The following is a 27523-nucleotide window of genomic DNA, read 5'->3' as shown; positions in this document are numbered from 1 at the left end:
GTTCAACTAGCACAAAAGATAGCCGGTTTGTTTATGGCAGAATTTGCCACAATACGTGTAGGCAACACTCTTCACTTTCAGTTCCATTACTTGAGTTATTCTGCTCAAGTTTCATGATGGCTCAAGAAGTGCTCGGGTCAAGGTTGGTGGGATGGGTCATCAATATTGCGTTGTCTAATCATGTTATCAAACCCTGTGGGTGAGTAGGGCACCAAATTGGTGTACTTATTCTTCGTTTCAAGCTTAACCAGCAGCATTGTATCAGGCTACTCTGGAGCCACTTTAAGATAACATGTGGAGGTTGATGGGTGCATGCCTTTGGTTCAATTGTTAAATATTCAGAGCAGCTCTTTACGCAGAGCAGTCGATATGGGTCTTTCATCAATGAGTGCCAGTCTTATCGATCCAGAGTGCTGCCTCTTATAAGCTGCTGTTGTGGAAACAAAATCAGTCTCCATGACATTCCTCCTACAGGATACCTATAGGAAACACTCTGTTAAAGACAGTCTATCTTTTTCCCTTTTCATTATTTCTATTGTCTCTGGAAAGAAAGAATCATTAATCTACTGTGGTACTGCAGTGCAAACGAGACTTCCAACTGGGACGTTAAGATACAAATCATCAGAAAGACATTAACAACCAAGGAAAAAACACAGCTTGAATGTGTATATGATGAGTAAATCGTATTAAATTAAAAATGAGAAGCTCGACAAAACAGGGTGTCCTAAAAGTCTTCATATATGGGGAAATTAACACTTTTTTTAAGCAAAAATGAAACACTATTTTCTAAACATCCTAAAGATTTCTTTGTAAACACATGCGGAGATGTTTCTCCTAAATTTGACCCCCAGTTTGGCAACAGTGTTGTGTGTAATGCACTTGCCACATTTCCCGTTAAAGTCCTTCTCAACATTGCAACAGCTTCCACGACCCAGACATGAAAATGATTTCAATATATTTTGCTTTTGTCGAAGGCAAAAAATATATGTATGTACATATAAACTAAGTAGGAAATATTTGGAAAACATTTTGCTAAAACATGTTAATTTCCCCTATATATTCAGACTTTTGAAACACCCTGTAAAGTCAACACACTGGGAACACATGCATCGAGGTAGGCAAGCAGAGAAAGGCAACAGACCAAGTGTAGCTCGTTGCGTCAGATTTTTTTTCCTTACTGACTTTCAAATGCAATCTTCAACAGCAGTAGCTGAAGTTCTTTAGAAGCGTCAGTTTTCCGCTCTTCATTCTGATTAGGCTCTTGCCACAGCACGCTTCTCACCCTCACACTATTTAACACGCTACCGTAATAAATGCTCCATACTGTTGGCACAGCCACTTAAAAGTGAGCGAATGAGAGAAGATGGCAACGTGCTTAAGTTCAGAAAGAAGAGCGAAAGCTTTCATTAACAGCCAAGCCTTCAGATCTTCTCTCTGTTCCCAGAGGAACATACTTTCCCTTTTGCTATCTCTTTCCTCCTTTCTCGCTCTCTGTGAACAGTGGGCGTGCAGTGGAAAGTGCTTTGTCAGGCCGTAGCCCTGTGTGTGTGTGTGCATGTGTGTCTGGGTTATTATTAAACCAGACATTCTCTTGCAATGCATGTGCTGTGCCGAGATAAGTACAGTTAAAAAGTTACGTAAGGTGCAGGCTGAATACCGAGAGAATAGTGCAGTTAAATGACACATTGCAGCCGTAACTCTGTTCGGTTGATGATAAGTGCTAAAAGAAGCTGAAAGTACCCATGTCCCCAGTTTAAGGCCAGCCGCTGCCTTTGTTTTGTTAGACATTTTATAATACCTCCGCTGTAGCGAGGTTATTACGAGACTGTGAGAAACCTAAAGAGCCTCTGAAAAGTAAAGCGCCATGGACATAAAGGTGCTCAATTTGCATTTTTGCCTAATGAGCACCTTAATGTTGCTGTGCTTTATTACTGAGAATCATCCTTTTATTTCAGTTGCTAATTTTAGCTTTTATGAAGGACTGCTATTTTGTTACAGCAGTGATGGTCAGTGTCTTTCATAGAATAGGAGAATTGGGCGTCGTGATTTTGTTACAGTTAGTTTTAATAGCCCACCCTGGGCCTCAAAAACAGCCTCACTAGTCTGGCAGTGCAAAAGAAAATCCTGGATAAATAGAAATCTTTGAGAGATTAAGGAAGAGCTTGTGTGAGGCACAGCTTCAGCAGCATACAATCTTCTTTCATTCTCTCATTCGCCATTCGCTCATGTCCACCAAATCAAATATGTCAAAACACATCCACACATAAAACATGATTGAAATAATTTTCAGTTAAACTAAACAAGAATTCACTCAAACTGTGCTTGTTTCTAATCTTCTAATCTAAGGTACAGTTCTACCTGTCGGGGTTTTTTATTTTATTTATTTTTTTGCTTTGTTTCTGAATCTGTAGCTTGTCAGACAAAAGAGATGTCATCTCATTCTGCTATCTAACAAATCTGGATTGACCCAAGTTTCACACAGCAGAAAGCAGGGAGTCTAGCAATGCATCCACAATGGTGCAGAATAATGTATGTGCTTGCTTTATTTCTGTCTTTCCTTCTGTCAGGCTAATTAAACAGAACAGGTTGTGGGAAGGCTGGGAGACAGAAAGGAAAAGCTGTCAGGGATGATGCTAGCAAAGAGAGAAACAGTGCTGGAGAGAGAGGGAGAGAGAGAGAGAGTAATGCAGAGGCAGGCTGAATGAAAGCTTGTTGCGTAGAAGAGACTGTGTACAAATGTTTGCTTCCAGAGCTGCATATATCAAAAGTGTCTGATTTGAATACTAAGATGGAGTAACAATAAGACAGCACTAACAGTATGCTTCAGCAAGAAAACCCCAAACAAAAACCGTCAGTACAAGAAGCAAGAATGTATTGTGAAGTGACATCTAAAAAGGTGTGGGTATGTGTGTTTGTGTGTAGACATGCCAGATCGGGAACACATGCATACACTATTTCTCTTTCACACACACACACACACACACACACACACACTTGCATTATGCAAATGGTCATGGAGACAAGTCGTCTCCATGCTCACCTCCCTGAAGCAGTAGGAAGTGTCTCATTAAAAAGCAACCCAACAAAAGGCCTCCCAGCCAGACTCTTTTAAATGTTACTTTCAGGTGGCGGTCAGAAAACATTGCCTAGGAAACCACAGAAATGTCAGTGCACGCAGCATGCCATGCGGTAGCGTGTGGCCGTCAGCTTGTGCAAGCCTCGCAGCTTGAGACAGACTGGGACACGATACCCTCACATACAGTAGTACTGGGAACAATCACCATCCCCAACCCCCATACACACACATACACACACACTATTTCCACATGAGCAGGCAGGAGCAAACCAATACAATATCTTCATTCTCTCATGAAAAAAGAAAAACAAATTACACTTCTGCCTGACAGCGGCAGAACGCAGGGAGGCCAATGAAATCTAGCTGTTCCCTCACGACTCGCTTGCATAATGCGATGCCAGCAATAGCAGCTGTCACACATGGAACGCACATCACTGTCATGCAACATTTCCGACATCAAGTCATGGGGACCGGTTTCTCTATCTCACTACGAATGCATCTAATATTTGTGTGTCTAAGCGAGAGAGAGAAAGGTAATGCGTGTGCAAGGAAGCCCATGTGAGATTCTCTAAGGGTGTTTAGAGCTGTATATATATCGATGACGGTGGAGATAAACAGAGCCTGTGTCTTGTTTGTGCTATTTTGGCCCCTCAGGTGGTTCGCGTGGCGTAGGCTTCATTCGCTTTGATAAGAGAATAGAGGCTGAGGAGGCCATCAAGGGCCTGAACGGACAGAAGCCCTCCGGAGCAGCTGAGCCCATCACGGTGAAGTTTGCCAACAACCCGAGCCAAAAGACAAGCCAGGCCCTACTCTCGCAGCTCTACCAGTCCCCCAACCGCCGCTATCCTGGGCCCCTGCACCACCAAGCCCAGAGGTTCAGGTAAAGCCAGCCAGCCAGGCTGCAGACCAGCAACTTCTTCACTAATGCTATCAATCTGCTATAATACTACTGCATGGTGTCTCTAGAGTCTTATTAAACCAGTGAGTAATATGCAACATTACTAAATTGGTGGTTGCTCTGCTATTATTAAGACAAAATGAGATTGGAAACCAATTACACTGTTTTTTTTGACTATAGCAATGGTACAAAATGCATACATGTTCCTATGTTAACTGCATAAATGAAAAGAAATAAAAACAGCAATAGTTTAGGTTAACCCTAACCTGAAATTTCATGGTTTCATTTTCTGTCTTAAAAACAGAATCTTCTGTTGAGATTTTACACAATGTCTAAGTGTAAATTTCCCAATCTAGAAAATTCTTCAGTAGCTTAATCAGTAGTTTGGCTACAGATTTTATTTCAAGCTTGACACTAGGTGATCAAAAAAGAAACTAGAGAGATTGAACATGGGGGAAAAAAATGAAAAGTGAAAAGCTTGTACTAAAAGGCAGTGGTTCTTCATAATGTCTCCTTGAAGATTCTGTGTTTCTCACACCATGTTCTCTTTCCTCCATTTCACCAGTCGCCATTAACATGAACTGTCTACAGCTGGCTAAATTATTATACTTTCACTTTTTTATCAGTATTATCAACCAAGATGATATTAGTGGTACAGTCTCACTCACAAACAAAAGCCTCACTCACTCATTTAATGAAATAGCATTTATTTATTTGTACTGCACTCACCTGTTGATTTGTCATTTAAGTGTTAGCATGAACGTGTCACGCTTGCCAATTACCAACTGTACAGTAATGCCAGTAACAGTAATCGGTAATTAATCCTTCTTACATCGCAAACAATTATAACTGAATAGATATGAAAATGATGTTGTACATTTGCATTAATTACATAGCCACACAAAACATGCCATTGTGTTGTCTTTGTTTGGGGACACACTGTGAAACTAGGCTCAGATAGGCTTGCAAATGTCTTATACACAGAAGCCTGCTCTTGCACCTCCAATTAACCTATTTACCCATAGTGCAACCTGCCTAGCTAATTATGCTGGCTTGAAAAAGCCAACTTCTCCCTATTATGATTTATCAGGATTGAAAATGGCAGTAGAGTTCTATGCTGTGCTGTTTCTTTTTCTAATTAATTATTATTATTATTATTATTATTATTATTACTATTATTATTATTTGCAGCTTTCAAGCTTATAACCACAAAACACATCTCCCGTGTTTACCCCCTCAGGTTGCATATGTGTTTTTGAGTTCAAATCTCTTGTAGTGAAATTTATTAAGCATGAAATTTATTAAGCATTCCCCGTTTTTCTTTAGAAATACACAGTAAATGTTCAGAGAAGCGTATACTCTGCATCATTCCACAGCTCTTGTACACTTTCATTTTCACTGCTTGTCTGTTCTTTCATTCATCCTGTGTTCCCATGATAACCCTGCATGTTGTAGACCTCTTTCCTCTTATTGAATTCTATATATTTTTCAAACTCCTCCAATTCTTTCACTTTTTACCATTATACCTTCAAATATTGTTCATGGCATGTCAGTCAGCGCTCATTAAAAGACTTCTGAGACTCTTTCTATCTTACTTTCTCTCTCTCTCTCTCTCTCTCTCTCTCTCTCTCTCTCTGTTCTGCTCTTCTGATGTCTTTCGATATTAAACACAACTTTATGTAACTTCTGATATACAACAGCTGTCACTCCTACTTTCAAGACACTGCCACCCAACTGCCCAGTCCTCCCTCCTCTTTTTGTCATTTTGTCATTCCTGTTTCCTCCCACTCTTTTCCATTTCAACTAAATGCCATCCCATTTCTTACGCTACTTATGGCCATGTAATCTAACATACATTAATATGACATTTGAGTCACAGATTAAAATGACTTTTTTGCCATTTTAGCATCAGCCTTTCTTCTCAGTGACTTCCTAACATTATCCCAAATGGCCGTGCAGTGCTTTTTAATCATTCCTCATTTCAATCACCCCTCATGCTTCTTCTATGACTAGTTAAAGAAATGGTTAAAACTGTAAATCATCTTTTCGTAAACTTGACTTTTTCAAGCCAACCTGAAGTTTGTAATCAATTAGCTGGTCTCTTACTTGTAGACCACACTGAAGGCTTGCATTTAGTATAGTCATTGAACTGTTTTTGTAGATTCGACGTGGCTATGTTCACATAGTTTTCCAGTGACAAATTCATACTCCTTTCATAGGTGGTCCTAGATCAGACACATAGCTGATAGTCGTTTTTTTGAGCGTAATCAGAATAGGATTTCTTTTTATATGAACCCAACACTTGGCTGCACATACAGTACATATATCATTTTTTCATTATCCAGATCCATGTTCAGTAAACATGAAAAAATGTAAAAGTAATCAAACGTAAAAGTAATCATTAAAGACACAATGAAGTAGCTTAATTGTTTGATGGGTAAATTCAGATAAAAGAGTCAAGCTGTAATATAACATATTTTCATTTATAGAGGCATAAGTGGATCATAAACCTTCATTTCAAATTGTGTGCATGTAGGTTATTTGAGAACAGAGGCATATTCACACTGAACACAATTAACGTTAACTTTATTTATATGGCTACATAGTGTGAGTGAGTATATATGTAAGGGAAAAGTTTGAATTGAGAGAAAACCTTAATTAGCCCTGTCGGCCATCTTGAAGAGGCTTAATAGGGACATAAGACAGGGGCAGGCCTCACGAGGGACGGGGGTCGAGAAGTGGCCAAACAGACGGGAACCCAAAATGAGAGTGACTGTTGGGGATGAGAGTCTAATGCATCAGCCCAGCAGGTCACCAGGGCTAATGAACAGACTAGAAAAAAAGACAGTGAGAGAGAGAGAAAGAGGGAGAGAGAGAGAGAGAGAGAGAGAGCCACCTTGATCTAATATCCTATTATGTCCTACCTCAAACTTCATTCAAATGTCATATTAAATGACTGAACTTTTCCCTTGCGCTAAAAGGTGTAAACCTCTGGAGACAATGTCATTCATACCGCCAGCATATCATCTCTACATGAGCCTGAACATGTCATGAATATTTTCTTAGACAGTTAATTTGATGTTAATAAATTTCCTTTGTGTCATAGTGCTTCAAATCCGTTTTCAGTCATCTGTCACAAATACGACACCATTACAAAGACCTCAGCATAGCTGATAATAAACTGGTCATTCAGTTGCAGATAAATTGGTGGATATCGAACAAACAAAACAACAAAAATGTGAGACAAAGTTCAAAATTAGCAAGTCAGAGATTGTTGTCTTAGATTGAGAAAAGCCAGATATGGTTAGTATTTATACCAAGTAGTATACCAAGCAGTTGTATGCTAAAGCAAGAGATTTTAAGTCATAACAACTAGCCTTAGGCTATATTAGCTGTGTCGCTGAGTCTGTCAGGCATCAGGTGGGCCTTCCAACTTAGAGTTAGTGCCTGATTCTTGGCTAGCATAGTGGTTGACTCTGCAACATGCCTGATGGGGCTGAACAGTGTAATGGGCCATTGCTGGATGGGCATCTTCTTCAGCGAGTCAGGGCTTTAGCATTAGTTCCACTGGGTGAGTAGACCATCTGCCTTGCATTAACATCAGAACCCTCCTTCTCTTCACAGGCTGGACAATTTGCTTAATATGGCCTATGGCGTTAAGAGGTAATTAAACTTCACCGAATGCCAGATGTCCATGTTGAAAAAATGATTTCTTTTTCATTTGATTCTTCATTTTCTGAAGTCACTTGCATCTGATTCAGTTCAAGGTTTTTCCCTGTCTCTTAAGTTTGATTTTAACTTGATTCTGCTTGATTTCAAACCACCAACCACTCTAGTCTTTACAAATATTCAAATTATCTTTCATAATTTTAGTGAAGAGTATGCATTGTTTGATTCTGATGACTGCAGAATTTTGAGTTTTTTGGTATTTTCTGTGTTTTACTGTGTAACTTGTATTGAGCTGTGGTTGCCACAGGATTCAGGGTCTCGAGCCCAAACTCCGCTGAGCTTAGTAAAGATGCACCAATTTACCACTATTCCAACCTCCTGTAAGCCATGTTGTAGTAACACAGACAGCTCTAAATCCCTTAGAAGGCTTATAGGTGGAACTAAATCTGTTTACTTGTTCCTCTTACACTTACAGCAGTTTCACAGATCAGGCATCTGTAAAGTTTTCTACAAGCTGTAAAGCTGCGTCGGAAGTAAATAAAATGACACAGACATGCTAAAGGGAGCGGTGCTGGTCACTGAGACTCATTAAACGTTTCCTGCCATTCTGATATAAATGCTTACCCCAGCACCTTTAACATTCTGTCCTATTTTCGGATGGAGAAGGTAAGAGTGAGGCGGAGGGGGGTGAGAGTTCTCCTGGATCCCTGCAGGAAACAAGTGTTTCACTGCAGCTAGCACAACCTCTGATCACTTGGGTTTTGCTCATGTACAGTTTTGCTCCTTTTGTGCTTATGATTTATTAAATATTTCAGCATTTCCTCAGCAAAATGAATGTGTTGTGATGGAGGATATTGCCCTCAAAGTGACTGCAATGTTCAATTTTCATTTTTGTGTGTCAGTAGCATATGTGTTTGTTACATATCACTGATAAAAGATCCAGATTTGCTCACCATAAAGTACTCTCACTTACAATGGCTGCCTCTTGAAAATACAGAACACAAACTATAGCGGTGAGAGCTTCGATTGTTTCTCCCCTTAATGTCTTTGGAGCTAATTTGTTCGGCATATTCAGACACTTGTGGGGGGGGCATTTTTAGTGTGGAAAAAAAATGCAGTAATTACAAAAGGCACAAGGTGAATCAAACAAACCCACAGAATAAAACAATATATGCAAACAAGGTAGAGAGTATTAGAAGCAACAGCCCATCTTTCAAAACAGAGAGACAAAGCATGCAGATTATTTACTCTGAATGTGATTAGCTGTCAAAGTGGTGGAGACAGCTGTGCAAAAATCACACGATCCTGTTTTCTTCTCGAGGGAGCGCAGGGCTGAAGGAGATGCTTTGCTTTTCATGGAGCGCATAGTGGGAGGTAATTAACAAAGGAATCCAAGCTTGTGGAAGTGAGCAGCAGCAGGTGAAGGTGGACAGCACGGGAGGGTCAGTCGCTCGTTGCTATGCAACTCCTTGTCCAACAGTTCGATGTGGTAGATAGAACAGAGTGTGCTCGGCCCTGTCGGAGCAGACAGGAGCCTCCTCTATGCTCGTGTTTAGCTGAGCTGGTCCTCACACACTTGTTCTGAAGATGACTGGCATCCAAATTACCATGCAGCCTGTTTTTTGTCCTCCCCACCTTTTCTTCTCCGAGATGAGTAATGGCGCCAGATTCATTATTTACACAGAAACACGCCGTAATTGAAGTTATGAGATGGTTGCTTGTCAGGGAACTTAAGCAAGCTGATGCACTATTATACGCCTTGTTTGCATAATGAGACATGGCCGGCGTGACACAAAAGGGAGAAGAAGCAGGCTTATCGACTTTGTTGGGGCACGGCAGCTAAAGCACAGATGAAATATCTGAGTAATTCTTGGCAAAACAAGAAGCAGGGAATTGGCTGGCCCTGCAATCTGTACAACGTTATCGATCACAGTCATACATTGCGGAGCTGCCGGGGGTGTGGGTGGAATACACTCTGTTCCCAACGCCAGGCACCTAGAAAGCGTTGCTTGCATTTTCCACCCGCTGACTGCTGTTTTCGATCTCCCACACCCGACCTGCGTGCGCACACACACAGACACAAACACGTACGCAGACACACACGCAGACCTTCAATTCGCTACCCACAAAGGTTTCGTCAGAGCCATCTGATCTGCAGCAAAGCGGAAATCTCAATTAAAGCACCCCCAATAATGCCTATAGTCATTCCTGGAGAGGTGGCATACGAAATGAACCTTTTATCCAATTTACCTTTTATTTAAAGTGGAAATTTCTTTTAAGCGGAAAGGCAATTAAGTGAAGTCAACTGAGCATTCAAATCTCTGTATCAAGAGAAAGAAAAGGGGCAAAAAGGAAAGATTACAAGAGGAATGAGAACAGATTTACTCAGTTGCATTCCAAATCTCCAATGAATTTGGGAGGTATTAATGTGATGAGTTCCTGCAATTTGGGCTCTCCAATAAGAGCCACTCAGGAAGGCAGTGAAAGAAAGGAGCTTGTATCTGTATGAATGGTATTTTTATACGGCCCTCCTACAGTCTAGAGTACAGCCTTTTCAGACTGCATACAAAAGCGCCTTCCTTTCAGTACGAAACAGATATTGAATCTCTAAATCGTCTTAAATCAGGAGCAATAGATTCAAAGACGCTAACATAACAGAGGGGCAGCTTGTAGAGTTAATGTGGTGTTCTAATGTGCCAGAGATGTGCAGCCTTGTGTGTTAAACCTGGTGCAAAAAAGCTAAGGTCACTCACTGAGCTCTTTCCAATCATGCTTGCTTCCAATGTGCAAAAGAAAAAGTGTTTATTTTCTAATACACAGCTCTCACTCCTATTCTCTCTCTCTCTCTCTCTCTCTCTCTTTCTTGTTCTCAGGTTTTCTCCAATCACCATAGATAGCATGACCAGTCTAGTAGGGATGAACATTCCCGGGCACACCGGCACTGGCTGGTGTATCTTCGTCTATAACCTGTCTCCAGACTCAGACGAAAGTGTGCTGTGGCAGCTGTTTGGGCCGTTTGGTGCCGTCAACAACGTCAAGGTGATCCGAGACTTCAACACCAACAAGTGCAAAGGGTTCGGCTTCGTCACCATGACGAACTACGACGAGGCGGCTATGGCTATCGCAAGTCTGAACGGGTACCGGCTGGGCGACCGCGTGCTGCAGGTCTCCTTCAAGACCAACAAGACCCACAAGTCCTGAACTCCCTCACCACTGTCGCGTAGCCCCGTCAAACACACCACTACTAACACCCACCTCAGCCCACACAGCTAGTCTACAACAGACAGGAACACAACCAATCCACCAACTAAACAGGACTGGATATGGCTTATAATATAACTTTGGACCTATAAGCCAATGTTGCCTAAGTATTACGAAATTGAAAATGGAAAATATTAATGATTTGGAAGACCTGTAAGTGGTACAGGCATTCTGTTGTATATCTTTTCGGTTCTAGTGATTGTTCCTTTGATTTCTCCTCTCTGTAAACAGTAGCAAAACCAGACCGCCCTTATTTCAAAGAAGAGAATGCCTTTCTTCTGATTGTACTCTCTTGATTCAGGTTTTCCTTTTGTTCTCTTTTAAATCCGGATCCACTGTCGTTAGTATAACACCTCCCTGGGAAGAGAATGGGAGGGGGCTCTTTTTAACAAATTGGTGATCATTCATTCATTTCTTTTGGTGTATATTATTAAATCCCCCAAGTAAATTAACAGGGATGACACCATCCCTTTTCTCTAACGGAAAAAGAAATTTCTAACATTGTTTTGTTTTGTACTGCAAACAGAACACGTCTTTCCTCACGAGGGATCGGGAGATAGGGAGAGGGAAGGGATGGGTTTGCACTCCTGTTGACAAAACAACACACACACACACACTGTTGCCAAAGAGAAGATCTCTTTGCTTGAAAATGTGTTTAGAAAAAAAAATTTAAAAATAAAGAGAAAGAAGATCTATTTTTATAAATAATGATTAAAATAATAATTATTGAAGAATTTTTACAAGAATCTGGATTTGAAAAAAAGAGAAAAATATTTTGACTGGCTAATTAGGGGTTGGGGGAGGGGTCAGGTGCCACCTTGTCTTGTTCGTTCTGCCGTGGTACTTTTTAGGATCAAAGGTTGTTTGTTTTTCGGGGAGAACCAGATTGGCAATGGTTTTGTAGACGGATGGTTTTATCAAGGATTGCAAATTCAGGCAGGTAATTTTTCATAGCACGTAATTGTTCAACAGCGATCCCCTTTAGGCGAGGGATAGGGTCTTCCCAGGCCTGAGGCATCCTCACAGTCAAGAGCCCAAAGTAAGGCCACACATTGTCCACTCATTTTCTTTCCATCATCAGTCTGTTGGATATCAGTAACACATGCACACACACGCACACACACACACACACACACATCTCCATTTAGAAAACATACATTCTTACGGTTCTTTTCGCTTCCTTTCGAGTTTGTGATACTGCATTCGAGATGTAATTCCTTTAGCGATCAACTGTAGGTGCTATATTACATGGGTCACATATCTTAAATATCCAAGTTTGTTGTTCTATGTGCTATTTAGAGAACAAAAAAAGAAACTTCAATGTTGGCATTAAATTGAGCTGCTGTTTCCGGTTTGTTTACTTCAATTGCCGGCCCCCATCTGGTACACAACGTCGATGCCAGATGAGCAAATCTGGGCCTTGTAAGAATCACTTAACAAGTTTTCTTTGGCTTGCTGACATATAGGTTACTTGCTGAGTGTACAGCGTTTGTCAAAATTAAAATGATAATTAGCTAGTTTTGTTAGTCTAGTATTTGTTTCCTCAAAGGATCTATTACAAATGTGTCTTTCTTTGTTGTGTACAAATAGATGATATATAGTCTACATTTGTTTTACAATATCTATATCTATCTGAGTTGTCACTGTTTTTTTGTTCGAGCTTGTCTTTTTTCATATGAAAACTTTATGAAGTGATGGTTCATTTACTTAGAAAACTCGTGAGGAATCCTGTTTAATATGTTGTCATGTCGCTTGTGGAAAAAAAAAAAAAAAGATAAATTGGACTCATTTTATTTTTTTTCTTTCTGTTTACCGCCGCGGCAAAAGAAACCTAAAAAAAAAAAAATAGCTTCTTGGAAATATGTATTTATTTATTGATCGATTGATTGATTGTTTTATTGATTACATTATTTATTTATCTTGATTATTTATTTATTTATTTGTTGTTATGTTGTCTGTGTTTTTGTGTGATTCTGGTACAGGGAGGGGGTGTTTCTGAGCTAAAGGGAACAAACGACTAGGGGAGATACTCTTCCATTAGTCCTGTGCACTGAGAAATTTTAGTACGTTTGTGCTTTGTACCAATATATCAAAATTACAATATAAAAAAGTTTAAAAGTCAAAAACGAAAAAAATGTCAAGAGGGTGAGGCTCTTCCCTTATTACTAGAAACAGTTACTCGCTATGCATAACCTAGTCAATAGTTAAATTTGCTATTGCTTTTTTCTTGTCTTGTTAAACATAAATCTTTAAATCTTTTTCAATAAAGTTTAGTCTTAATAGAATGTTATAACAGTTGTTCTGGTTCAATATAACCTGTGATAAGTTTGTGTAGTTTTAAAAGCCGCTTCCCGCCCTCCCTCCACACACTACCGTTGCTTTGTGATCCAACTTTATGCAAAAATGTGGGTCTTAAACATAGTTTCTCATGGATTTGTATGGCATCCAATGTTTTAGGCTCAGCTGCCTTGATTTGATTAATTATATGGTATGTCAGTTGTTTGAGTATTATTCATTGCATTGGACCAATCAGTGGAGATTAATGTAATTTAACCTTGATTTAAAACTAATTCCACCGTTTGCATATGACATCACAACTCCAAAAAAGAAAAAAAAAAAAGAAAAAAAAAAAAAACATTGACGCTGATTGTACTGGTTGAAGTGAAATAGCTATAAGAAGATGATATTTGATAGATGACACCCATTATATATTTTCTAAGATATAGTCTATTTTGAGAGGTAAATTTAGCGAATGGCTCTTTGAGAGTACGGCATCAGCTCATGTTGAGATAGAATTTCTGTGAATGTTAGAGGATTTTAGCTATTTAGAAGCATTCATACACAATTTATCATTCATCCATTTGTTCAGAAATCAATCCATCCTCTGCTCCATGTGCTGAGCAGTAGCACAGACCTCCTCAGACCCCACCGCAGGTGGGAGGTTAAATTATGCAACGACCCCGGTAGAATGTTGTTCTGATGTATGATCTAATTTCCTACGTCACTTCCTCCTCTTCGCTCATGGCATCACCCTCCATTAGTCTGTGTATAACTGAGATCGAGTGAGTGAGTGTGCTGTGTGTTGAGTGTGTGTGTGTGTGTGAATGTGTGTGTGTGTACACGCATGTATGTGGGGTGGGGGGGGGTGAGGATGTTTGGAACATGGGGCCATGCCTCTGTGGTACGTGCCCAAATCGCTGTGGCTCACTTTCTCCCCCCGTAGCGCCTTATAGTGGCAGCCTGCCAATAGGAAACCAACAGCCAGTAGTGTAGGAGGGAAGGCCAAGTGAGGAACAAGGCTCTTGTCATTTTTCATTTTCTCCTGAAGATGTGTTTGTTTACTATCTGAGAATCTATAAATCTTTAAAGACAAAAAAAGAGTAAAAAAAAAAAAAATGTTCACTGGACCAAGCTGGTCTCTCCTATTTATGTTATTACTTAGCTATCAATTATTGATTATTGTTATTATGATTACTATTATTCTTATTATTCTTATTATTAATCAAATTACTGCGATGAATGACTTCATGTTATCCTTGCTAGTTTAGGTCATTTCTGAAACTGGAAAACAAAATATGGAAAAAAAAATCTTGCTGTAAATGTTTTTTTCTTTTTCATAAACTGTTGTGTTTGAATTATTTGTACTTTTGAATGTTGGGACAATAAAATGAGGTGTTGAAAGCTGTGTGGTCTTATCTGATGTTTCAGACACACTTGTTTGAGATCTTTCGTGCATGTTATCTTTTCCTTTCACATTGCTTGAATGACTATTACGCTTGCTTGAAATTTCAGTGAAGACCTGCTCTGCTTGCAACCCCGGCAGAACTAAATGTCACTTGAGCTATTGCTTGAGATATGAATTTGATGATTTTTCAAAATGAGTATAAATGCCATGGTAGCCAAGGTCAAAATCAAAGGCACAGAAATATCTAGTGCATTATTACATTAATACATTTTCCTTAGTCAATAATACATCACAGTCAGTGTGAGTATTTGAGAGAAGTGTGTGAGCACAGTGCCCCCTGCATATCTGCTAGAGAATTATTAAAAACATACACACTTCAAATGCCAAAGCCTTTCTTACTAAATATATACAACCTTCTAATCCTGCTACCCAGTTCAGCTTAGTGCAGTATCAACATATGATGAAACAGTCAGCTAATTAATAACACACAAGATACTAATTAACACTGATGGGCTATATTAAGCAGTTACGAGGAAGTAAATGATACTTGCGGAGCCTGAAGTTGTTTGCTCAGTGTGTGATCTGTGCAGCAGGTGAGAAGGGAATGAAGGAGAGGACAATGAGGGAGATAAGTGGTCTGATAAAGTCCTTCAGCCTGTCCAAGCCTCTCCACACTGTTAGAGATTTAATGAGGTGAAAGTCTCATGTGACAATATGAGTCACTCGGCACACCCTCCCTCTTCATCGTACAGATGTTAGCGTTAATGCAACAACCGAGCAAAGGGCAAAATATCCAACACGTTTACAGCTTGACAGACGTCTTAAGGCGGTGCACATATGCAATAACAATAAGGCCGGTTTCCATTCTGTAACACTGTGGCTGTTCAGAATGTCTTCCCAACCAGACGTCTTAATTTCATCTTAAAAAAGACATCTTAAAAAAAATAAAAATAAATGAAATATAATAATAATAATAATAATAATAATAATAATAATAATAATAATAATAACAATAATAATAATTTAAAAAAAGAAAATTTCTCTATTCTGCTAAAAACACATGCATGCCAAGTCTATTACACACTGTCATGCTAATATGCAGATGACATGAAATGACAGGGTTCTAGATGTATTTTATGATTACTGATGGAAATCAAACCAAGGAAGACCGGAAAGTGTACTCTGTGAAAATATGAAGAGGAACTGCTACAGTATCTTTAATGAAGTGGCTGAAGTGAGCGTGCTGAAACACGGTCACTCATGAGAGCACTTCAGCACTGCGAGCACTGAGAACTGAGACGTGCTTGCTAGAGTATACACACTGCTCGCAAGTCAAGGTGCGATTCACACTAACGCCATAGCATCTTAAACATAAACCTCAAGGAGCACAAGGAGTTCATTGGCAGCAGTACATGGCAGCAACCAAAGCTGTAGCAAGTGCTGGCGAGGTGAGGAAAAAATGTCTACACACCACACTCGGTGAGTGAAAATAACAGCTGTTATTCTGTATATTTTTTTGATGCCGAATGAAACAAAACAGTAAAGTGTGCACTGAAACAAAAGTAAACAATATAGCTAGCTAATGTACTTCATTTAAAATCAACTAAGTAGAATCATAAAGAATGAGATCCAGCTGTAGAAAAAAGCTTTATATGGGAATGGTGGGTTGATTAACATAGAGGACCTTGGCAGGGGGCAAAAATCTAGCTACACATGGAAAACAATTGGTTAACTAGCTATTCTATCTCAATGACCTTGGACATAGTATATCAGTGAGGAGCTATACTGAATTTGAATCGTATAGGTATTTTAACAATAGTCTTTATCACAAAGAAAGGCAAATATAGATGTTGGTCCTTAATGGAAAAAGTCGGAGGTGATGTGGCAAGGAAAAACCCAATGAGACAACATGAGGATGAAACCTTGAAAAGAACCAGACTTCTGGGTGGCGCTCGATAGTGGGATTATAACTCATTACAGTCAAGGTGATGTGTACTCAGAGCATTATAAAAGGATGTTCAGTATGAGCAGATTGTGAACAGGAGTCAAAGTTCAGGTCAGTGTTATTACAGCAGCACTTATTAGAAAGTCTACAGTATCCAGGTGAGATTATCCACAAGGGTAAGGCTTGGGAATGAAATAGTTTTTGGGAAGTGGAAACCTTTAATGTTGGATATCATCCACAGCAGCAGAAGGTGAGTCACAAGTGCAAAAAGCTCCAAACAGAAATAGAGCATCAGGATGAATCAGGCAAATCCGGAGGGCAAGTGAAACCACAGGATCTGGCACCAGCATCACATCAGGCAGCAGGAGTGTACAGAGGAGTGATTAATGTTGGATGTCATAGGTTTTATTGTTTTCTTATCCACAGATCTTTTTGTAGTGTTCACTATGCCATTTCTGAAGGTCAAAATCGTGCCCATCTGCACTGAAACAGGAGAAAACAAACAAAAAGTCTGCTTTTCTGCATAAATATTTCCACAATATTTGCTTATGCGCTTTGCTCTAGTTGTAACATATTGGATGCATCCAGTGTTACTTAGAATGTACTTAGAAAGTTCATTTACTGCTATTAGGTAGTACCCAGTAATCTGGCAACTCAGTAGAAATTCTAGCAACGTAACTAAACTACTGATAATAAACTAATCATTACTGACATGCTGAGTTCTGCAGGAGGAGAGTTCTCCTTGATATCACCCCATGTTTTGTGTCGCTCATTATGATACTACAGAGATGTTTTACCTCCTTTGAAATATTCCAAAGGTCTTGTTAAACTGTCAAAGACTGATCAATAATTAGTTGAACAGGTGACACTGTTATACTATTGACCGCATGACAGGAAAAAAGTCGATAACTTCTATCGATATCCTTTGCTTACTCAACAAACTATGGTACTGAGTGTTCCTGATGTTTCCTGGCCTTATCAGTCACAGTCTAGTCAAAACATATAATACACACTCAATAAAAGCTTACAGAAATGAACAGAGCATTAACAAGGTGTGCCTTTGTCTGCTACTAAAGGCTCTATAATACACACTCTCTAAAGGACTGGTCAAGGTCTACCAGAGTGGGTGTTTACACAGATGAAGAGAAAGCCACCACCTCTAATGGAAGTATACCCATCTGCTATCACTCTCAGACAGTGTTTATCTACTAGTCTCTTGTATGCCAACCATAGACACAAATGGGTAGTTAGCATAAGAAAGACATATTATTATTTTCAACCACCATAATGCAATTATTTATCAATGTTTATATGAATAAAGCACTAAAGCACTCACAACAAATATAAGGCCAAATAATGTTTTCATAGATATGATGGTAATATAATAAGCTGTATTGAATTGTATAATAGGTATAGAAGCTAAAAAGAATGTAGACTTTAGCAACCACCAATAGCAATACTTTATTATACAGTGTGAATGCATTGTACCTAGACAAATGTAACTTAGCATAAACAGGATGGTCAGTTGTTGACAAGAATCAGAGCTTGCCTTTGTGCTTCATGTCCAAGCAGAATCCCACACTGACATACAGGGCATGATGAAACCCTGAGACACTTGGACAAGAACATAAAATCAACAGACCTTTGAATTATATCTGAATTTCTAGCACAGTTCGCGGAAGAGTTAGTTCCCCAAACCAAATGGGTCTTGCATCATTTCTTTCCTAATACTTGGTTACACCCTGTCAATCCTGTCAGGATGCCACCAGTGTCCTGAACCTGCACTTCCACATAATCCCACAAGTTCTTTAAGGGAGTGGGGTTTGGTGACTCTGCAGGCCAGTTCATGTGTCTCGTTGTTCCATCATTTTCATTGAAAACGTCCACCCTATGCAACCTCCAGCTGTTATCCTGGAACATTACACTGACAGTGTTGTGTTCTAAAGCACAAATGATTTTGCCGTACTATAATTTTATATACAACTATCTAAAAAAAATCAACAATTTGCTATTACAGGCAAATATATACGATCTAATATTGATATGCAAAATAGCATGTTTATTATAGGAATATTGGCATTTCATTTAATTAGACACACTGATGAGCTGACATAAAAAATAAATAGAGTTGACTCATAATACAATTTTTAAATCCAGAGAATCTGAACAGAATAAATGTGTAAAAAGCAAACAGGGAAAGAATTGCTTCTTTCTAAACAGTTGAATTTTGCCAATACCCCAGCATGGTGTCTTTAATAATGAAATTTCAGACCTAAAGTGAATATAAGGGGAGTGATATTTCATTATTTTGACACCATGAATTCATATCACATGGAACCGTTCTCTTTACTTATACGAAATATAATTTTACTTTCCCGCTGAATTGTGATATAAATAACAAGCTATTCAACGAGCATTTAATAAAAAGTATCTGTGCAACTAAATATCCAATGATTTGTAAAAAAAAATAAAATAATTAAATGTACCAATGATTTATTTTCAGCCAAAACATTGAATTCACATACAGTGCAGTTTAACCATTATATTGAAATTATACTTGCAATATGTTTTTGATTATAGCTCCAAGAAAACATCTTCACACTCATTTTTAGTTGTGCCCATCAAATCAGGATTTTACAAACTCTCTATCTCTCCTGCGCATGCCAGGAATCTTTTTCATGTTCTCCAAGATCAGATTTGAATATCTCTCCTCAGCACTCGCTGTTTTCCACCATCTGTCACAGATGACAGTGAAGTCTCTGGGCCAAACCTCAATTCAAAGGCCCCTGAATCCTCGTTCTGCATTCCAAACACACACTGAGGCAGGACCAAGAGCCAGGTCTTCAGTCATCTGCCACACAAAAGCCATGCACTACAGTTTGTGAGCCCACTGGCACAATCAGCAATAGACCTGTTTTTTTGCTGCCATGGTCTGAGGCACCCATTAGACAAATAGTTCATCAGCTCAAGAAACTTGGATGCCAAAGTGGCTCCTGGCAATATTGCTTCTTAGCAATGCAGAGTTGCACTCTGCTACAACGCTTCAGCTTTGAACTGTATCCATGTAATATACTGCCTATATGTGCCTGAGAATGCATCTGGCTACTTTGAAGCTAGGATAAATCACTAAACAATATAAACCACTTACGCACACATGGCAGGGTTAACTGCTTTGTTGTTTACAATAGTCATCAAGGTGCTGAGTTGTACAATTGATTGTGATATAGCATGTAAACTGGGTGAGTTTTCCCTTGGTACAACTGCTAGAGAAATCCACATTATACTAATGAAATTCCTGTGATTAATATATTGACAAGTTTAAACTTTCATACATCTACATGAGTTCAGTGCAACATTCAGCTATCCTACTCCAGGCCTGCCAGTTATGTTTATTATGTTTTTATTTATTCTTTTTTATTGAGACATCTCTCCTTTATCTAATTCACCATTTATGAACTTGACTGATATAGCTGAAGTTAAAGAACGGTCAGAGCCAGAATTCAGAGAACATGCTGACAGTGCTGGCATTGTCCCCTGTTTTAGTTGCTGGATAGGAGGTGGATAACATCTGATGATTCTCACCTGTGTTCACAGGAAGTTTATTTTTGTGTGCTTTGTTTGTCCTTTTAGAGAACATTGCGAGTTACAAAGAGACGGAGCTGATGGAGCCAACACAAACACGACGTGCTGGGCTTGAACTTGAACTTGAACCTGAACCTAGCAGGCTGTGAGCATCTTAGAGTTTTTGAATTTGATTTTATTGGTGTATGATATGTGAATGGGGTGCACTAAAATGCATTTGCATATGAAAGAAAGATAAACAAAGCACAACGCTTTGTCAAAATTCTCTTGTTTCCTAGGTGCATGTGAGTCGCTTATCTGGGGAAGAGATGATACCAGGAAGCACTATGGGATGAAGGCAAACCGGTGAGTCCTGATATTCATGTGGATGTTACAACATCCACATACTTTATGGCAGAGGCCCGTTTCAACACAATAATGCACCCTGCCACAATGCAAGAATTGTATGAACCTGGTATATACACTATATTGCCAAAAGTATTCGCTCACCCATCCAAATAATCAGAATCAGGTGTTCCAATCACTTCCATGGCCACAGGTGTATAAAATCAAGCACCTAGGCATGCAGACTGTTTTTACAAACATTTGTGAAAGAATGGGTCGCTCTCAGGAGCTCAGTGAATTCCAGCGTGGAACTGTGATAGGATGCCACCTGTGCAACAAATCCAGTTGTGAAATTTCCTCCTAAATATTCCACAGTCAACTGTCAGCTGTATTATAAGAATGTGGAAGTGTTTGGGAACGACAGCAACTCAGCCACGAAGTGGTAGGCCACGTAAACTGACGGAGCGGGGTCAGCGGATGCTGAGGCGCATAGTGCGAAGAGGTCGCCAACTTTCTGCAGAGTCAATCACTACAGACCTCCAAACTTCATGTGGCCTTCAGATTAGCTCAAGAACAGTGCGCAGAGAGCTTCATGGAATGGGTTTCCATGGCCGAGCAGCTGCATCCAAGCCATACATCACCAAGTGCAATGCAAAGCGTCGGATGCAGTGGTGTAAAGCACGCCACCACTGGACTCTAGAGCAGTGGAGACGCGTTCTCTGGAGTGACGAATCACGCTTCTCCATCTGGCGATCTGATGGACGAGTCTGTGTTTGGCGGTTGCCAGGAGAACGGTACTTGTCTGACTGCATTGTGCCAAGTGTAAAGTTTGGTGGAGGGGGGATTATGGTGTGGGGTTGTTTTTCAGGAGCTGGGCTTGGCCCCTTAGTTCCAGTGAAAGGAACTCTGAATGCTTCAGCATACCAAGACATTTTGGACAATTCCATGCTCCCAACTTTGTGGGAACAGTTTGGAGCTGGCCCCTTCCTCTTCCAACATGACTGTGCACCAGTGCACAAAGCAAGGTCCATAAAGACATGGATGACAGAGTCTGGTGTGGAGGAACTTGACTGGCCTGCACAGAGTCCTGACCTCAACCCGATAGAACACCTTTGGGATGAATTAGAGCGGAGACTGAGAGCCAGGCCTTCTCGTCCAACATCAGTGTGTGACCTCACAAATGCGCTTCTGGAAGAATGGTCAAAAATTCCCATAAACACACTCCTAAACCTTGTGGACAGCCTTCCCAGAAGAGTTGAAGCTGTTATAGCTGCAAAGGGTGGACCGACGTCATATTGAACCCTATGGATTAGGAATGGGATGTCACTTAAGTTCATATGCGAGTCAAGGAAGGTGAGCGAATACTTTTGGCAATATAGTGTATATATATATATATATATATATATATATATATATATATATATCAAGCATACAATTCTTGCATTGTGGCAGATGTTGCACAGTGGTTTTTCAGGTACTTTTTGATGTCAAAACATTTCATACATGTAAGCCCACACAAACACACACATTTTTATGTTCTATGCTCTCATGGATTTTTCACACCTGTCAACACTGTAAGACCTGTTCAGATTCTTGCACTCCGATGAAAACACTATAAATGGGCAGCCTGTTGCTAAAAATCCAATATGGCATCAGCAATTCGTCTGCAGACAAAAAAACATTCAAGTGCAACCTAGGGGTGGCGATTAAATAAAGCATTAACCTTGAATCTGAGCTCTGCCACAAGCAGTCTAAAACCGGTGGCCATGATACCACTGGGAAGAAAAGAAAGTGGTTCTTACTCTATTTCCTCTCTCTTCTCTCTGTTCCCTATCACTAATGATGCATCATCATCTAATTCAGATAATGGTTCTCAAATTACAGCCCGTCTTTACCCAAATCTGGTAACTCTAGAAAGAAACAACAGAAAGCCATTAAGCACACTGCAGTCGCAATCAGAAGCACAATTTATCCCAGATGCTTAATTTTTCTGGTTTAGAACTACTGGACAGGAATGCATACACAAAGTGACACATCTGTGGCAAGACATATTAATGCTGTTCTGGTGGTTTGTGTTGGCCCAACACATTACTAAGACATGTGGGCTTTTTTACTATCTATATTTCACATATATTACAAAATGACTTCACACTTTTATATATATATATATATATATATATATATATATATATATATATATATATATATATATATATATAAAACACAAATATATACAAATATTATATATTATTCCATATACACATACACTACCACCATTTAAGCAGACTACAAATGGACCCACACACATGCGCACACACACAAACACACACACACACACACACACAGAGAGAGCATATTCTGTCTCAGCTGGTGCCTAGCGAGAATTCTGTTTTCTCTGCTGTCATGAATGCTTGTCCTATATACGTAACTTCCTTTCTGTGTCAACATCAGCTCACCTCACGTTCACCTCTTATCAAAGGCACACACTCATGGACCCCTACTGAATGCAAAGGCACATTTTTTCACCTAGGCTCCTTCTTTCAGAAAGATATTTTCCAGTGTCTCAGCACTTTGACTAGCTGATGCATACAACAGCAATTCATCCATAGCATAAAAACTCAACTTAAAGCTTTCATGTTAAAAACTGCTAATAATACTAATTTCACATTAAACACTGATGTTATAGGAAAGTGTGCTGTTATAGGACAATAATAATAGCACATCTTCTAAAAGCACATCTTATTTTTCTCGCAACACAGCAATCTGCCATCTTTCACATTCATTCATTTCATTTGGTTAAGGTGTTGGACTTCTGATTTGTGAGTTCAAATGACTGAATTTTTTTTTTTCAATATAGCCTTAGCAAACATTTGGCCCAATTTGAAGAATATATATTTTCAAGAATATGCAATATAAAATGTACTTGGTTATAGTGTATTTCACTTATACTGATATATATTTTACTTGGAAGGGTATATCTTACACAAATAAATTATTGATATTACAAATGTGGAACAATAGTTAAAAATGCATCAAGAAATTGGTGAAATTCATATTTTTTGCATTTAATCTAAAATATATTTTGACATATATTGTTTTTTTTTTCATATATCACATTTATATAACACACACTGTTCCTTCCTTGGACCATTTTTGATAGATACTGACCACTGCAGACCGGGAACACCCCACAAGAGCTGCAGTTTTGGAGATGCTCTGATCCAGTGGTCTAGCCATCACAATTTGGCCCTTGTCAAACTCGCTCAAATCCTTACACTTGTCCATTTTTCCTGCTTTTAACACATCAACTTTGAGGACAAAATGTTCACTTGCTGCCTAATATATCCCACCCACTAACAGGTGCCATGATGAGGAGATAATCAGAGTTATTCACTTCATAATGTTATGGCTGATTGTTGTTTTTTTTCTCAAAAAAGTTATATATATATATATATATATATATATATATATATATAGTCAAAAAAAGTTAGCATATAGAATTTAGTCAAAAAAATGTAGCAGGAAGAACATTTCTTTTTCTCTTCTACAACTGAGCAGTTGAGGGTTGCTCAAGGGCCCAGGGGTAGTGGTGGGATTTAAACACATCATTCCGCTGTGGTTTTTGTTATACAATATGGACATACAGGACCCTTAATACCCAAAACTAAATGTACACAAACTTCAGTATATAGTATTTAACATCATCAGAGAATTAACATCAGATTTATTGGCTAATGCTTGAGCTAATTTCAGTTCCCAGGTGATGTAGTGCATTCTCTCAGGATGGATGTACTGTAATTGCAGCTGTGGGTAGTATTTAAAGTGGAGGCCATTTTAAGTGATCAGACCAGAGGTGTGGTGTGAATGAGCCACTCATGCTGTTAAAGCTAGAGCGCTAGTAGTGGCGCAAGGCAACGGTCAGGCCCTTCAACAGCTCTCCGGTCCCGCTCCATGGGCCAATGCATAAGGCTCCAGTGCTTTTAAAGCACTTCTGGAAAAGGCTGGGTGAAGAGGGCCAACATGAACTGCTTTACTGCTGCAATATTTACAATCAGGCCTTGTTACTACTGCAGAAGTGCAGCCCTTCTCAGTCTTGCAGTGTAGGTCAATTATAATCAAATTGAATAAGCAGATTATGAGAGACTTCAGCTCTTGACCCGTCTGATCACACTGAACAAAATACCCAGACTTTAAAGCAGTTTTTTTGGTAAGTATTATAGTTTGTGTTATATTATGCAGCTGTATTTACATTTTTACTACCACTGCACATAATTAGCATAGAGACAAAGCCATCCTCTCATATCTCTAATATTTACTTTCATTTCCATTCCGCAGGTCTTTTGCACTCCATGTTGCCATGATTTGCTTAGCAACAAAATAACTCTGCTTTTGAATCACTGGAAACTACAGCCAGAGTGACATAGTTGCTGTGTCTGCATCAGCACCCTGATGTCTCTCAGCAAAGCCGCCAAAGGAAATGCTTCCTTTGCATTCAGCAAGACGGCAGCCAGGTCGGCTGCAAGAGCTCTGTATCGAGCTGCTATCAAATTCACTGACCTTCACTTCCGCTCATGCCTTGCAAATGTAATCAAGTGGTGCTCCTTTCTAACCCTTCTTCACACTCACAGCACTGCGCAGAGGCGAGGGGCTCGCACATGCATCTAGGGAAGATTTATCACCTCAACCTCTAACATATACAGCGGACCACTTCAGAAGATTCTCAGAGACAGAGAGAGTGCAGGGAGCAAGCACGCAGCCACAGAGAACCATGCAATCCATGGGAGTAGAGGAGGGTGACTCCCTTTTCTTCTTTATCTCTCTTCTACTTTTTCTGAGAGGAGGAAAGTAGGGAACAGGCTACTTTGGTATTCCTGTAGAAGGCAGGCATTTGGATCATTTGGAGGCAGTTCACACAAGCACAGCATGCCCTGTTTTACACAAACACACACACACACACACACCATCCCTCACAACCAGCAGGTGAAATTCTGTATGCATGGCTGGGCCTCTTGGCTGCAGTGGTAGTTGCTAGGCGACAGCAGAGGGGAACTGACATTAGGAAAAGCAAATTGACCACAGGAGGGCTAATCTAGCATGAAACAGCAGCTGGCCAGCCATTCTCCATCACTGGCCAGGACTGGGAGTCTGCTGAGGGCTTCAGCCCTCCCTGCATCTCCAGCATGCTAGCGGCCCTGTAGGAGCACCTGATCAGGAGCCCTACTGGGCCTCTGTTCTTCACCTGGATTTCACACAATAGATTCCACACTACTGTATGTCTGCAGTATCCATTACATCAAACTAAAATTTACAAGTGGGGCTATCCAGCTGTGAAAAATGGTCAGATGGGCCACTCCACACATCTGGCCATTTTTCCTGACTGGATGATGGAAGTTCCCATGGCAGTAAGTTGTGTGAGTGACAGCTCCACATTTCTGTGTGTGTCGATGGGAAACGGACGCTGGCAGACCAGTGGAGTGCAGTCAAGTTCGGGTCTAGGTTTGTGCGGCCTAGCAGTGGAGAGCACAGCGGTGCCCGATGATTCTGACTGATGATTGACGTAGTGAGAGCCTTAATGATGCTAAAGGCATCTGTCTGGCAGACTGGTGTCTGCTACCCAGACAGACTCTGCTGGGTAGTCAGGTGGAAGGGGGGGGATCTGCATAGGCCGGAGAGAAGACAGAGACATGAATGTGAGTGACTGCAAGAGGTTAAGTCAAGGACAAACTGCATCAAATCAAAACTGAGTGATGCAGGCTGTAGGGCAGATTGCAAATGATACAGATATTGTCCAACATGTGATACTGGACAGCTGAGGTGGTTGAACTCTGAGCTTTACAGCACACACAGTTCAGCAGTTAATGGAGTGGGCAAGTGCAAGGGAGAGCAAGAGAAAGAGAGTGAGAGAGAAAGAGAGAGAAACTGCACACCATAAGAGAGCTGTGTGAACAACGACTGGCTCTAATGAGAGCCTAGCTTTACCTCCATGACAAAACAACTCACTGTAATGATGTGGTGGGCTTCCCTCCCTGCTGCTACTAGTGGGGGGTCTCCTTCCAGTCAACACACTGCCCGTATAATCACAGGTCATCAAACACACTCACCACGGCCTAACAAAGCACCCCAATCAACTACCCATTACTTAGATTAAGCGCCCACTGTAGCTGCATTACATTGCCTCTCTGTGCCTTATCAACTCAACTTCACATATGCAGTAATTACAGTACTAGCAGGAGTTTTAAGGACCAGCACACCAAGGGGTACAATGTGTAGTTAATGGCTATGGGTTAGCACAAGAACATTATATTTAACATGGATTTAAACCAGAAAAAAAAAAAATTCAATAAGGTTCATACAAATCTTGAGTGTAATAGGTGCAGTTAAATGACAGGGTGGTAAGTGACAGAGTGACAGGCGCAAGTGCAGATATAGATTATGACAAGTGAAAACACACAAAACAAAGCATGATTAAAAAAATGAGACGTGAAGCAAAGTAATAATATGAACATGGCATGAATTATGCCACAACACTAACAGACAACAACAAAAGACAAAAACTAGCTGAAGGAGTCCTGCACCATATTCAGTGCAACCATGACAGAACCAGAGAGAACCAGATCCTACATGGGGATTAGCAGATCAACATCATCACATTAGAATTAGAATATAAAAGAGATATCCATTATATCAGTCTCAGCAGACAATCCTTTGTCTATTACAGCTTTATGTTGATATGCTAGCCTCTTAGCTTTTGTCAGTGACAGAGCTTTGTGTACTGCAGTTGAATGCCAGCTTTGTAAATTGCGTGTATAAGCAACATGCCCACCTGTACTTGACCAATGTTAAAACTATCATTTTCTTTGTATTTATACATATATATGTCAGATACCAGAAAATTGCCTTCTGTAAATAACAGATTATTGTACGATTTGTGGCTGCCATGGCAGTGTAAGGGGTAAATACCTTTTCTATTAGGAAGCATGCTAATATTATTGGCTAGACAGGGTGAAAAGGAAGGGGTTCCAGAGGTATATACTTAAGTTTCAGATTTGAATCATTTTTCTTGGTCTTTAACTGCCAGAATTT

At 39.9% G+C, this 27523-nt stretch overlaps 1 protein-coding gene across 7 annotated transcripts in view; it reads left to right on the top strand.

Annotated features, from left to right (window-relative positions):
- The window catches only part of elavl4 (ELAV like neuron-specific RNA binding protein 4), a 67545-nt gene extending 52960 nt beyond the window's left edge, over positions 1-14585 (top strand). For 6 of the 7 annotated variants that reach the window (XM_058390415.1, XM_058390420.1, XM_058390417.1 and 3 more), the window contains 3 exons: positions 3731-3956; positions 7599-7637; positions 10517-14585. In XM_058390415.1, coding sequence (XP_058246398.1) covers positions 3731-3956; positions 7599-7637; positions 10517-10844 — 593 coding nt within the window. In that variant the 3' untranslated portion in view covers positions 10845-14585. The remainder of the gene's footprint in view (positions 1-3730; positions 3957-7598; positions 7638-10516) is intronic. The other variant, XM_058390416.1, reaches the window with a different exon arrangement.
- Positions 14586-27523: the final 12938 nt, after the last annotated feature.

The sequence above is a fragment of the Hemibagrus wyckioides genome, linkage group LG05 (assembly GCF_019097595.1).
Source record: "Hemibagrus wyckioides isolate EC202008001 linkage group LG05, SWU_Hwy_1.0, whole genome shotgun sequence".
NCBI classification, from domain to species: domain Eukaryota; kingdom Metazoa; phylum Chordata; class Actinopteri; order Siluriformes; family Bagridae; genus Hemibagrus; species Hemibagrus wyckioides.
This window is presented reverse-complemented; position numbering and strand designations above follow the sequence as displayed.